At 45.8% G+C, this 14,386-nt stretch overlaps 1 protein-coding gene across 2 annotated transcripts in view; it reads right to left on the bottom strand.

Annotated features, from left to right (window-relative positions):
• LOC144684897 (uncharacterized) overlaps window positions 1-14,386 on the bottom strand; it is a 107,660-nt gene that overhangs the window by 65,076 nt on the left and 28,198 nt on the right. For both annotated transcript variants that reach the window (XM_078549297.1, XM_078549298.1), the window contains 2 exons: window positions 10,655-10,732; window positions 3,766-4,188 (listed from right to left, as the gene is read on the bottom strand). In XM_078549297.1, coding sequence (XP_078405423.1) covers window positions 3,766-4,188; window positions 10,655-10,732 — 501 coding nt within the window. The remainder of the gene's footprint in view (window positions 1-3,765; window positions 4,189-10,654; window positions 10,733-14,386) is intronic.

Here is a 14,386-nt window from a genome sequence, read left to right as displayed (position 1 = left end):
CGGCTCATGTTAATTTCTGCTACTTTGAACCTTCACAAGTAAATGAGATGTTATTTTGTGCAACTGGACTCTGTATGCTTCATTTGGATACATCAGGACACAGTGTAACGGAGCAGGGAATGCAGAAATAGTCAGATGTATGTTGTAATTCTGGCACCTCAGCACTGAAGGAATTATCTTTCTTGCTTAAATCTAATGCATTTTTTGGGAACAAGTTACTCTCTTTGGTCCTGATAACTGCTCTGCTGAAATTTCCCAGAGAAATAACTTCTTTGCTTCCTGCTCCCCTTTCCTCTTCACAGATGTGACAATGTGCACCACCTCTGGACTGAACACAGTAACTTCCCAACTCAGATTGGTTTCCTCACCATCTATGATTTCACAAGATTTCTTGATAGCACTAATTGAAGGTGGAGCTAGAAAACAAAAGACATTATTGCGATATACACTCTTATATTCCAACTCTCTTCTATTTATTCTTATTTAGACACAAATTAGGAACTGAATTGACAGGAAGGTTTATTGAACAATTAGATGGACAATTAATAGGTTCTCAGTTGCAGATGTCCCACTTTCTCTAAACTACATTCAGGTTCTGCGCAAACTGAGTTCCCTTGATCATACTGGGCTATTAACAAGCTAATGAACCACTGTTTGAGCATCTTCAAGTGGATGATTTGTTGTTACTCACCTTGTGGCAGCTCTGTAAGTAAAGTTAGTTTCAGCCAGCAGGATTAGTGAACTGCAAGTTCTAGTGTACAGCCACCCTATGGGAATCGTGAACTTATTTTGGAGATGGACAGGTGGATTCAATTATTGCAGTCCATGTTGGGACCAACAACATGGTAAAGAGAAGGAAAGAGATCCTATTCGGATACTATCAAGATCTAAGAGTTAACTAAAGGACAGCATCTTAAAAGTTATAAACTCTGTATTATTTCCTAAGCCACATACAAATCGGCATTGGGATAAATCAATTAGGGAGGTGAACACATCGTTGAATGGGTGGTGTGGGAAAGAGGGCTTCTTGAATGATATCTGGAGTCACTTCAGAGCATGAGCCAGTTTCCTGGATCATATGTTCCAGGAGGTGGCCACCTCATAGGCAGTAAGAGTTCAGGATAGTAGATGGGTGACTATCCAGAGGAGTAGGAAGAGAGAGGAAGTGCAGGCCTCTTCACGGTATGTACCACTCTGAAACTGGTACTCAACATTGGAGACTGCTGGGTGCCAATACGCTGAAAGAGTGCAGTCCAGATCATGGCACGAACGGGCAAAGGATTGCATGGGGGAAACAGCAAAATTTAGCAATGCAGTATAGGAGATTACATAGTTAGGCAGGCAGATAGCATTTCTATTACCCTCATCTTGAGTTCCACATAATGTGGGGTATTGGAACTAGATCTCAACAAGACTGGGACCAATGTCCTCGGGGAAAGGCTCTCTATCTTGGTTAGGGAGGGCTCAAACGTAATTGTGGGGGATGATGTGAGAGAGGAGCAGTGAGGAGCGTTGGGCACCAGAATTTTGAAGTAGAAAAGTGGAATAAAGGAGTGACAGTGTTGGATAGTACCGGAAAAGGAAATAGTAACATATTAGATAGGAGCAAGCTAAGAAGGACTATGAGGAACACAAAGACAGCTTGACAATGCATATATGTAAAGACACACAGTATGGTGAAGAAGCTTTGTGAGCCACAAGCAAAATATCTGTGCGAGAACTTGATGTAGTGGCAATAATGGAAACGTGACTTAAGAAAAATGAAAACTGGGGACTTAATGATCACAGATCCAAAATGGTCAGAAGAGATAGGGAAGGAATAAAGGAAGTTGGGTGGCAGTACTGATTAGAGAAGAGATTGCAGTGTTGGAAAGAAAGATTGTCCTTGAGGGGGTAAGCACTGAATCCACTTGATTGGGGTTGAGAAGCAAAAAGTGTATGGCCTCCAAATAGTGAGTGAGAAAGTGAGATGGAGGGGCAATTCTGGAGGAAAAACTTAGAGCTGTGTAAGAACTGTAGCATTGTTATATTGGGGTACTTTTGTTAAACAAATATTGACTGGGGCATTGTTAGAGTAAAGGGTAAGGAGGGGGAGGACTTTTTGAAATGTGTCCAAGAGAATTTCCTTGATTGGTATGTTTTTCGTCTAATTAGAAATGAGGCATTGCTGGATCTGATGTTGGGGAATGAGGTTGGCCAATTAGATCAGACATCTGTGGGGGTGCAATTGCGTAAGTGTGATCATTATATCATAAGTAATGGGAAAGAGCATGGAACAATCTAACATAGAACTTCTGATTTGGAAGGGGGCTAACTTCAATGGGATGAGGGCGGATTTTGCCAGGGTAAAATGGAACCAAAGTTTGACAAAAAAAAATGCAACTGCAGCAGAACAATGGGTGATCTTTAAGGAAGAGGTATCAGCTAGATATACTCCAACAAAAAGGAAAGGCAGGAGAACCAAAACCAGGGCTTCTTGGGTGGCAAGAGCAATAGAGAATATGATGAAACAAAAAAATAGGGTGTATGATGCATATCAGCTGAATTCCTCAAGTGAGAATCAGGCTAAATATAATAAGCTGAGAAGAGAAATGAAGATGAAACTACGATTCGCAAAGAAAGAACATGAGAATAGAATGGCAACTAACATGTACAATGACCCCAAAAGTTTCTTCTTTAAAGTAACATTGAAAGCAGCAGAGGTCAGGAGATAACAGTCAGGGTAGCTTACTCAAACTAAAATAGAAATTAGTAACAAAGAGGTTTAAGAGTTGCCCCAATGTTCCCCAGGATGAAGCCAGTAAGACTGACAGGGGATGAAGTCAATCCACATAAATTGTGACGCCTTGTTAAGCAATCATTATCTTTTGCCACAGTTGTGAACAATAACCTCAGGGTGGAGAACAGTAGAAATCTAAGGAACAGTGTTTTACTTACTCACTGAACTGATAGGTAGCTTGACTGCATGTATCATGGATGTTTTGTGTCAAATTACAAGACTGTCAACAACAATCAGGAATAATTTCTACAGAAAGAGAAGCAAGGCAACGGGGAATGACACAAATGGAGAGAAGATGTCAGAATTTCACAAAGCCTGACCTGCGAACACTTTATGGAACATCGTGAGTATGATGAAACCTCCATTCATGGATGAATGCTATGAGGAATCAACCACAGTTTTGTTCATGATTCATGTTTAGTTATGACATACATGTGAGCACACAATCAGATTGTTTATCCTAGTCTGGGTCTGGGTTTGTTAAGGATTCTAGGGGTGATTGCAGGATTCAGGATTTAATTTGTTCCTTTCTGTCTCAGGTTTGTGGCATCTAAGTTGCTAGGCACGCCATTGATAAGTATCTGTTTATTAATGGCCAGTTGAAAAGCAGCACAGCAAATGTAAAATACAAACAGAGAACATTAGTAGAAGCCCCCAAGGATTACATGTAGAAATTAACACCTATCAACTCTATTCTTGTGTTTTTCATAGATGTTAATTCCTACAAGTAGTCATTAACTTTCTTAAATTGGTCCTGACTTCCGTAATAATTATAGTGATTCCTATAGTACCGACATAGAAGAACAAATCACTTCTGACCAAATTATTACACTGTTGTTTGATCAATCATATCTATTCAGGAATTGCTAAATGGAAGGGAAATAGTATTTCAAACTCTCCTAATGTTGGTGTCATGATTTCCAGCTGAGGTTTTTCATAATCATATGTCCCATAAGCTTGTGTGATGTACAAAATGTAGAAATTACCTGCTGTGATCTTCAGTTCTGTGCTTTTAGTACAAGTTTCCTCACTGGTGTCCTGTTTAACTTCAATAATTAACTCAGCACCATCATCCTTGGATACATCAGGACACAGTGTAACGGAGCAGGGAATGCGGAAACCATCAGATGTACGTTGTAATTCTGGCACCTCAGCACTGAAGGAATTATCTTTCTTGCTTAAATCTGAACGATCGTTGAGCGGGACAGTTACTTTACTTGGTCCTGAGAATTTCTCCGCTGGCATTTCCCAGTGAAATAACTTCCTTGCTTTCTGCTCCCCTTTCCTCTTCACGGATGTAACAACATTCACCATTCCTGGACTGAACACGATAACTTCCCAACTCAAATTGGTTTTCTCACCAGCTATAATTTCATCCGGTTTCTGAATATCACTAATTGAAGGTGGAGCTAGAAAAAAAAAGGCATTAATATGATATAAACTCATATATTCTCTCCTACGCATTCTGGTTTAGATACAAATTACAAACTGAACTGATAGCAACATTAATTGAACAATTAGATGATGATTAATTGGTTCTCATTTGCTGCTGTCTCACTTTTCTAATGAGCATGTGAGTTGTGTTCAAACTGACTTAGTTCCAAAATAGTTTACTAATGGGCTGATGAACCACTGTTCGAGCATCTTTGTATGGGTGACTTAACGTTACTCAGTTGGTGGCGGCTTCATAATTAATGCTAATTTGAGCCTGCAGTATTTCTGAACTACAGATCAACCCTATGGGAATGATAGGCTTTACTGTGTCGATACACACAAAGTGCTGCTTTATTGTTTACATATGGACATATGGCCAGACACTGCTTAGTGTGAGATGATAAGAAATCCTGAGGTAATTTGGTACTCAGTAGCCTATGATGTGATGGTGAGTGGAGTGTATTCATCATTGTGACTACTTTGTTTAAGCCTGTCACCAAGAGCTATCTACAGAGTCTTCAGTTATCCAGTTGGTTCAATTGGTAGAATTTTTGCTTTTCGTTCTCAGATTGTCGAACTAGATTCACTTCATGACTTGAGCATGGAATCCAGGTGAAACCTCAGTGTTCTCCTCTTCGTTTATTCATTCATGCGGTGCGGGCATCGCTGGCTAGGCCAGAAATTAGTGCCCATCCCTAATTGCCCTGAAGAAGGTGGGGGTGAGCTGCATTCATGAAGAGCTACACTCTATCTGATGTAGATATCACACCCACAGTGCTGTTAGGGAGGGAGTTCCAGGATTTTTGACCCAGCAACAGTGAAGGAACGGTGATGTATTTCCAAGTCTGCATGGTGTGTGACTTGGAGGGGAATTTCCAGGTGGTGGTGTTCCCATCTGTCTGCTGCCCTTGTCCTTCTAGATTGTAGTAGTCGTGGGTTTTGATGGTGCTGCCTAAGGAACCCTGGTGAATTTCTGCAATGCATCTTGTAGATAGTACACACTGCTGCCACTGTGCGTCAGTGATGGAGGGACTGAATGTTTGGGATGGGGTACCAATCAAGTGGGCTGCTTTGTGCTGGATGTTGTTGGAGCTGCACTCATCCAGGCAAGTGGAGAGTATTCCATCACAGTCCTGATTTGTGCCATGCTTTGGGAGTCAGCAGGTGAGTTATCTGCCGCAGGATTCCTGGCCTCTGACCTGCTCTTGTAGCCAGAGTGCTAATATGGCTAGTCCAGTTCAATTTCTGCTCAATGGTAATCGCCAGGATGTTGAAAATGGGGGATTCAGCGATTGTGATGCCATTGAATGTTAAGGGGTAATGGTTAGATTCTCTCTTGTTGGAGATGTTCATTGCCTGTCACTTGTATGTGGTATGCCTGACACGAATGTTACTTGCCACTTGTCAGCCAAAACCTGGATATTGTCCAAGCCTTGCTACATTTGGACATGGACTGCGTCAGTATCCGAGGAGTTGCAAATAGTGCTGAACGTTCTGCAATCATCAGCGAACATTCCCACTTCTGACCTTATGATGAAAGGAAGTTCATTGATGAAACAGCTAAAGATGGTTGGGAAACCTTTTCCATGGCCATAGCACTACCCTGAGGAACCCCTGCAGTGATGTCCTGGAGCTGAGATGATTGGCCTCTAACAACCAAAACCATCTTCCTTTGTGTGAGGTATGACACGAAACCAGTGGAGAGCTTTCCCCCTAATTTCCATTGACTCCAGTTTTGTGTTATGGTCCCAGCTGAGTTTACCCCTGGACAAGCCTGATCCCAGGGTGGAACCCAGCTTGATAGATCCTAACTTTTATTTGTTTGTTTAGATATGTGGAGAGTAGCTACTGAACACAGTCACAGGAGTCAGCTGATGAACCTTTAACAAAAGAATAAAACGCTTATTCAACAAGAAAAGATGAACTATATTACAAACCTCCTTCACCCACAGCTACATACAGATTTGTGAGGATAACACAAGTTACAAAAGCTATCTTATACTTTAATGTCCATAGTAAATACACAGTCCATGTAAATCTATGGCGACCTGTGGCCAGACACACCCCACTCTGAAACCAAGTGACCGACGTCATCCAAAACAGATGCTATGGATCTCTCATCAACTGATGGGCTCCTCCATCAGTGAGGATGGGGATATTTGTGGAACTGTTGTTTAATTGTCCACCACCATTCACGACTGGATGTGGCAGCACTGCAGAGCTCCGATCTGATCTGTTGACTACGGGATTGCTTAGCTCTGTCTATTGCATGCTGCTTATGTTGTTTGGCATGGCAGTAGTCCTGTGTTGTAGCTTCACCAGATTAAAACCTCATTTTTAGGTAAGCCTGGTGTTGCTCCTGGCATGCCCTCCTGCACTCTTCATTGAACCAGGGTTGATTCCCCGGTTTGGTGCTAATGGTAGAGTGGGAGATATGCCAGGCCACTAGGTTACAGACTGTGGTTGAGTACAATTCTGCTGCTGCTGAAGGCTCACAGCGGCTCATAGATGCCCAGCCTTGAGTTGTTAGATCTGTTCGAAATCTATCTCATTCAGCATTTTGGTAGTGCTTCACAACATGATGCAGGGTAACCTCAATGTGAAGATGGGACTTTGTCTCCGCAAAGACTGTGCAGTGGTCACTGCTACCGATACTGTCATGGACTGAGGGAGATTGTTCCATAGTTGAAGGTGCAAACTTCTAAAACTCGCCTTAAACTGAGGACCTACCTGACTGCACAGGTGGAAGTAAGAGATCCCTTTACACTATTACAAGGGTGAACAGGGTGCTCTCTGGTTAAAGTGAAAACGCTTCTCTCTCAACCAACGCCACCAAAAAAGCTCAGAATAAACAAGCATTCTTTTGACTCATGACTCAATGCAGTGCATAACACAATGGGTGGAATCCTCTGCTCCAGGGCTAAATCAGGTAGCGGGAGCAGGAAGCCAGAGTGATTTCCGATGGAGAGCGGGGCAGATGAACAGGCGCAATTATGCGCTGTTCAATTCATGAAAAATGCAGACGCGGGGTCCACGTTGAGTCTTCTGGGAGTTGCGCAGGGAGTTGCCCATCCCACCGTCATGTCCGGGTGCCATATTTAGAAGGCACCCGGACAGCCATTTAGTCGCTGCGCCTGGATCCTCAGAGAAACATGTTGACTAGAAGGCAGCAAGCTCCATCATACAGAGAATGTCTCCCTGCAGAGTCTCCTCCAGGCCTTCGATGAATGGCGGTAGATCCTCCTTTCCAAGGGATGGCAGCAAGAGGCTCTCCCGTCTGACCATGGCAGCCTGGGAGGACCTCCCTGCAGTGCAGGAAACGGGCCAATGATTTCATCTGCTCTGTAGGCTGAAGAGCTGGCAGGAAGTACAGAGACTGAGACTGTGCCTGTGCCGAGCGCGAAGTCGGCCTCTCCCAACTTTCCAAGTGAGGAAACTTTATTCAAAGAACTTTGGAAAATCAGTGTGATCGATGTGTGCAATGTTTGAGCCAATCCAGACTGTCACTCATTCTCTCTTTTCTCCATTCCAGCTCCCAGCAGGAAGAGGGGGAGGCCACCGTCCTCCACAGTAGAAAGCCCCAGCCCCCAGGCCACCTCCGAGGTGGAAGAAGAGGATTTCACACCTTTAGCGCCATCAGAGCATTCACCTGCATCCTCCACCAGCGCAGAGACAGGCTTGTAGTTCATAGCTGTAGTGTAGGCTTGGGGTCACACTCTGGTGGTCACCTCAGGTGTCCACAGCAGGCAGAGGCAGTGACAGCCAAGGTCTCTGGCACTTGGAGGACTGCTGGAGACCAGGCCCCTGCAAAGTCTGAGTCAGATGACGAAGCTCTGAAAATCGGTCCTAGGACACATGCTGGAGATTCAAAGAAATGCAGGGGAACATCAGGCAGGCGTCAGAGACCCTCAATGGAATAGCAAGAGAGGTTGAGAAGTCCGATCGTGTGCACTCTCATGTTGTGGCTCTGGTAAGCGAGTGCATGGAAGTCTCCATGGGAAGGGTAGTGGGCACATTGGAAATCCAGGTCCAGTAGAATGCACAGTTTCTGCCGGATATGCACGTGGATTCACACGCCATCACTCTAGCTATGGGTGCATTTCAGCAGTGGTTAGGTGAGGCCGGGGGTTGGTGGGGGCAGGGCTCTTGATCTTTCTCCAGATGCCCTTTCTCTCAAGGAGTCAGTGAGGGACTGTCAGGCACAAAACAGAGGAACAGCATCAGTCGCACACCCAGGGCCATCCACCCAAGACGGTCCAAGGGTGTCCGGCCATTCCAAATCCCCTCGGCCTGAGACCCCATCAACTCCAGCTGGTCAGGCTGAGGAGGTCGACCTGCCCCGCAGCAGGTGACCTTTAGCAGGACAGGCCCCTTCAGGCCTCGGCGCTCCAGAGGACACCAACTAAAGTCATCCCAGACAACAGGGTATAGCAGTCAGCAGGCTGCCTGCACTTCTGCTGCAGTTGTCACGGATTCACCCAGACGTAGTGGTATCATAAGAAAAATTAAAAAGTTATGAACGCACACTAGTGGCATGGGTGTACAATCATCGTATATAATTTGAGCACTTGTAAATATATGTTAACTTGCACTGTAGAAGTTTCCTGAATCCTTTCTTGCTGCTAGTTGCTTCAATCTTCACGTGCCCGCCACCCCTTTCAGGTGAAGGGCATCCTGGGAGATCTACGATGAGTATTCCTCCCCTTAATACATGCCTGCGCTTGGAGACAATGTTCTTTGACCAGGGGAATGAGAGCCATGTGCAAAAAGCCTCCCTCTCACATTATTCCACTAGCCCCCACTGCCCTCGAGATTCTGTTGAGAGAACTTTGTCTTGTCATAATGGAAAAACTAACCATAAGCCCTTGTCAGGCATGTCCAATCACCCAGGAGGATAGAGGTTTGCAGCCACGAGTTGGCTGCCATTCACCAGCATGCCCTTTGTAGGCATCCCCTTCTTTCTCTCCCTTCATCACTACCTCTGGCTGCAGCCGATGGCAAATGACTGAGAGTGAATGGCAGCTCTGCAGCTTTCTGCGATCTCAATGTTATGAGAGCCCTCTGGGCCAGACATGCTACTGTGTGGGTCTCGGCAGATAGTGAGGATTTCAAATGACCATAGCTCTCATAGTTTTTCCATGATTTTTAGGGTGTTACTTTCATTGTCCAGTTGTTCTGACCTTGACCTCCATCCACCTGAGGAGACCCTCTTCCCACCTGAATGTTTTGCAATTGGACATCGAGGGCATTGTCTTGCCAGTGAGCTGCCTTTCTGTAGTGATGGTTCAGGTTACTTTTCATACCCACTCCACCACCTTTTACCCTCCCCCTGTCATCCCCCAACTTCCCCCCATCACCATCAACCCCCACAATGTGACTTTCACTCTCCCCTCTGTAACCTTTCAACCTCCCCATTACCCTGAACCCTATCATTATCAATCTTCACCTGCCATCCCTCCCTGCAGAGCCTACACCCGTTACTGCACCCATGCCCACTTGCCCACTCCCCTTTTTGGTGCCAGCTTTCTTGTCACCTTCAATGACCCTCCTGATGAGCACGACACCCGCCAAACACACACCCTGACCATCCCACCCATCCCTTCTTGCCAGCAGCATCCTCAGTTCTACCCCTACAGCACTGCCATCCACACTACTGACCATACCCTATGTCACACTCTTCCCCACTCCCTGCTCAGTCCACCCACTTTGTAGCCTTCCATTGCCCCTCCTGCAGACTGACAACACCTTCATGTGTTCCAATCCCACTTCATGCCCTCAACATCCCCTTCCCGTGCCTTCCACACCTCCTTCCCATGCGTACCATCTGTGATGGCGGCTCCCGTCACCCAAGAGAAGACTGGTCCTCACAATGGGAAAGGCAGCATCGTATGCCTGTTAAGTCTTGGAAGTCTCCCTCGCTCGGCACATGCCATGTTTGTTTAGACGTGAAACAGAACAGTATAAATTCCTGCTCGCTGGGTGGTAGATTTCTTGGGGGTGCAAGATTCTGTTCATTTGGTCTGGCAATTTGCACTCTTGAGATGCAAAATGGGTTCCTGACGTTCACCAGCGGGAAAGTCAACCCATCATTTACCTGCCACGAAAGGTCGGGTGAACAAGATTCTAACCTGATTTCCCGATGTCAGAAAACTGATCTTTGGACTCCCGCCACATCTCCTGCCCCCACCCACTACGATTCTCCCCGGTGGTGGTAGGGGACGATTTCGCCCAATGACTTTCTCCAGTACACCTGAAATTTTGACACTTTCCAACATTGTGTTCTAATCCAACTTTCCAACGATTTTATAATCTAGATTTAAAGTTTCAAAAGTTGCTCTCCCATTGAAATCCATCCCGAGACTATCGGTATGCTTATTGTAATAGAATATCTGACTGAGTGCACAATAAGGATAGAAATTATAGACTTGGCATAGTATTTACCTCGTTCAGAGGGAGCAGTCTTGTTTTCAGGAAGTATTCTTTCAGTATCACCTTCATTTTCTTTTGGTTTTTGTTGCCCTTAAATAACAACGAGGTCAATATATATTATCCGGCATACAAATTGATCTGAATCAATACCATTTGAATGCTGAATGTGGCATTATCACAAGTAGATCATTCTAACTCTTGTTCAAGTTACTTCTACTAGGAATTTTTGAAAGCTGACAGGAACACTTATATTCCAACTTTCTCTCTTGCATTCTTGTTTAAACACAAATTATGAACCGATCTGGTAGCAATATTTTTTGAACAATTATGATTGCTTGGTTCTCATTTGCTGCTGACTCACTTTCTCAAACTACTTGTGAGCTGTGCTCAAATTGAGTTCTCTTCATTCCTAACTTTTTTATTAATAAGTTGCTGGACCACTGTTCCAGCCGCTTTAAAGGATGATTTGACATTACTCATGTGATGCCAGCTTTGTAAGTAATGCTGGTTTTTGCTCCAGCAGAATTAGTGAACTGAAAGTTCATGTGGAGATCAAAAGTATGGGAATCATAGACTTTATTGTGTAGATACACACAAAGTGCTCTGCTTTAATGTTGACTGGGTTGAGTAGATCAGGATGGCCAGATAGTTCTTAGTTATATGATAAGAAATCCAGAAGTAATTTGGTACTCAGTAGCCTATAATGTAACGCTGAATGGGGTGTGTCACGCTCACGCAGTACAAACCTATTAATTATAAATATGAACTTATGGGGCAGAATTTTACCCTTGGCATGCGGGGGTCAGTGGGGGCGGTCGGGAATCCAAACGCCACCTGAGATTGGCAGTGCTCTGCCAATTAAGGCCAGCCTAGTGTGATACACGGCCTGGAATGTGTGCGAAGGAGCAGGTGGGGGCGGGGCCATGATGTCCACCGGGTCCAATGGCGACCCGGCGGCGGATTCTAATGTGGCCTCGGCAGCCCCTGGAAGGCTGCCACCAAGGGACACGGAAGTGTTGCCAATGGAGACTATAGTGGGTGGACACGACAGGAGGAAAGGCAGGAAGGTTGGGCAGTCGGCCCCGTGTTTTTCGGACGAGTGCCTTTCAGCCCTTCTGGAGGAGGCGGCAGTGAGGAGAGAAACCCTTCTCCCCAGGGATGGTAGGAGGAGGCCCCTCCCCTCAACAAAAAGGCCTGGGAGGAGTTGACATTGAGGGTCAGCAGCCACGACGCGGTGAGATGCACATGGGTCCAGTGGTGTAAGTGCTTCAACGATCTGCTGCGATCGGGAAGGGTGAGTCCCATGTTGGCATGGGTCACTTTGCAGAACAGTTAAGGGCTGGACACCCCCGCACCCCTCCCCCGTGGACTTCAGGGGTGTTTGAGTGTGAGTGGCAAATGTCAATGATATGAGCCTCGAACCTGGAATCCCCATTGATAATCTGAAGACGAGGGCACCATGATTCAAACCTCTGTCTTATCAGGGTGCCTGGCATGCACAGTGACAGTTTCATGATTTAAACTAATGACATCTCCTTCTTCCCCCTTTTAGGCTCACCAGCAGTTCCTTATGTGGAGCATGAAGGCCAACCCCTGACCCCTGCGGACAAGCATGCTGAGCACGCACCAGCGTCACGCCCACTCTGTCAAGCTGGCACCAGTGCGATACCAGCACCTCGGTGGGCATAACATCACTGTGTAGTCTATCGGTGCACATTGGTGAGGGCACTTCACACTCACTTGAGGTGCAGGCGGAGGCAGAGAGTGCCCAGAGTGTCGGCAGTTGGAGGACTGCTGGGGACCAGGACAATGCTCAATCAATGGCTGATGATGAGCCTCTGGGGTTGTTCATGAGGCAGCAGATGCTGGATGTCCAGCAGAGTGTGTGGGAGGATCTGGGCAGAGATACATGAGGGAACGTGTGCCATAGTGCCCATGATGTTGGAGTCCATGTGGAGCATAAGCACTGCGTTGACCCTCATGGCCGAGCGTAGTGCCGCCTCCATTGAGAGAATGGCGACTCTCATGGAGAGGCTACTCCAGAGACTCAAACAGGGATTCCTGGGAATGTGCTCAGACCTGCAAGCCCTCACACCGGCAATATCCTCAGCTGGTCAGTGTCAGTGTTGGAGATGGATTGGGCACCCAGCTAGGTGCCCGTCCATCAATGGTGAGCAGAGAGGTCCAAAGTGACCTAACGTTGGCGCGCGAGCTGCCTGTCATCTCTGCAGGCTCCTCTCAGGGCACTCTGGATCATGGCAGCAGCTCCTCCGCCCCTTTTGCCAGTAGCTATGGCATCTGATGAGGCTGCAGCAACTGGGGAGATGCCAGCTGTGGCACTGGCCACTCCTTCCCAGGCAGGGCCAGCACAGGCTCCACAGGCCAGAGGATGCCTGCCAAGGTCATCAAGGCCAAAAGGACAGCAGAGTGAGCAAGGATGTCTCCACTGCCAGTGCCAGCGAAGGGGTAGCACAGCTGATTCGGCTGCCGAGCTGAAAATGGAAATGACGCGAGGTGACTTTGGGAGTTCCGCCCGACGTTATCCCGCAACATTTTACGCGTCGGCGAGCGGGCCCCGCCCCCCACTAGTCGTCCACAATATCCCGGCCACAGTGTTCTTCTATGCTGAGCTGTGGCCATCAAGTTGGTCAGTTAATGTTTGGCGTTATATGGTAAGAAAATCTGTTAATTTAGTATTCAGCAGTTTATATGCTGAATGGATTGTATTGATCATTGCTAATATCTAACAGAATCCCATCACCGAGGCCTGTCTACAGGACCTTCAGTCTTCCAGTTGGCTCAGCTGGTAGCAATCTCGGTTTTAATTCATAATGTTGTGGGTTCGAACTCCACTCTCAGGCTTGAGCACAGAATCCAGGTGACACCTCAGTGCTCGACTGAGGGAGTGCTACATAGTTGAAGGTGCCAATTTCTCAAACATGTATTAAACTAAGGACCATCTGATTGCTCAGGTGGATGTAAAAGATCCCTTGATACTTTTATAAGAAGAACAGGTTGCTCTCTGGTTGTAGTAAATCACTACTTTCTCTCAACCAATGCCACCAAAAAAGCCCAGAATAGTCTACAACATTAAAAGGTGGGCGGAAGTAATGTTTTTACCCGTTTGTTAGTCTATTTGTATGTCTGTAAACAATATATTTTAAAAACTAATGGACAGATTTCAACGAAAATTAGTACACAGATAGGTGATGGTCCAGAAAAGAATGGATAAGTTTTTGGTGAAGATGCAGATCTGGATTCAGATCCTGTTTTTTTTTAAAAATGTATCCTTTAACATTGGGAGATAGGAAAATTGTATTTTTTTAAAGGATGTCGTGAATTCTGTCAGCTACTGTGGTCAAATTTGTCACAGCTATCAAAATGTGAGCAGTGTTTTCAGAGCAGCTTGTTGGATGTGCATTGGCCTAAAGCCTCCTCAGTAAGAGGCTTTAAGCTCTTAATAAAAATATTGATATTTTCAGCTTTGTGGTTGCAGAGCATCAACCAGGCAGGAAAATGCCTCGAGGAAGAGCTGTAAAATTGTAATAATGTTGAGTTCACACAGCGTGGCAATGGTGTGTGCGCTACTGAGTCCCCTCTTCGTTTGAGACATGGCTGAGCATATTTCAACGAAGATTTCCATTACACCTGCATTTCAGTCACTGCCCCGGAATCTCTTCTGTGATGCTGAACCAACTTTTGAATCTTTGAGAGAAATAGAGTTAACGTTTCGATTCTGTATGA

This window comes from Cetorhinus maximus, chromosome 9 (genome assembly GCF_964194155.1).
Source record: "Cetorhinus maximus chromosome 9, sCetMax3.hap1.1, whole genome shotgun sequence".
Classification (NCBI taxonomy): domain Eukaryota; kingdom Metazoa; phylum Chordata; class Chondrichthyes; order Lamniformes; family Cetorhinidae; genus Cetorhinus; species Cetorhinus maximus.
This window is presented reverse-complemented; position numbering and strand designations above follow the sequence as displayed.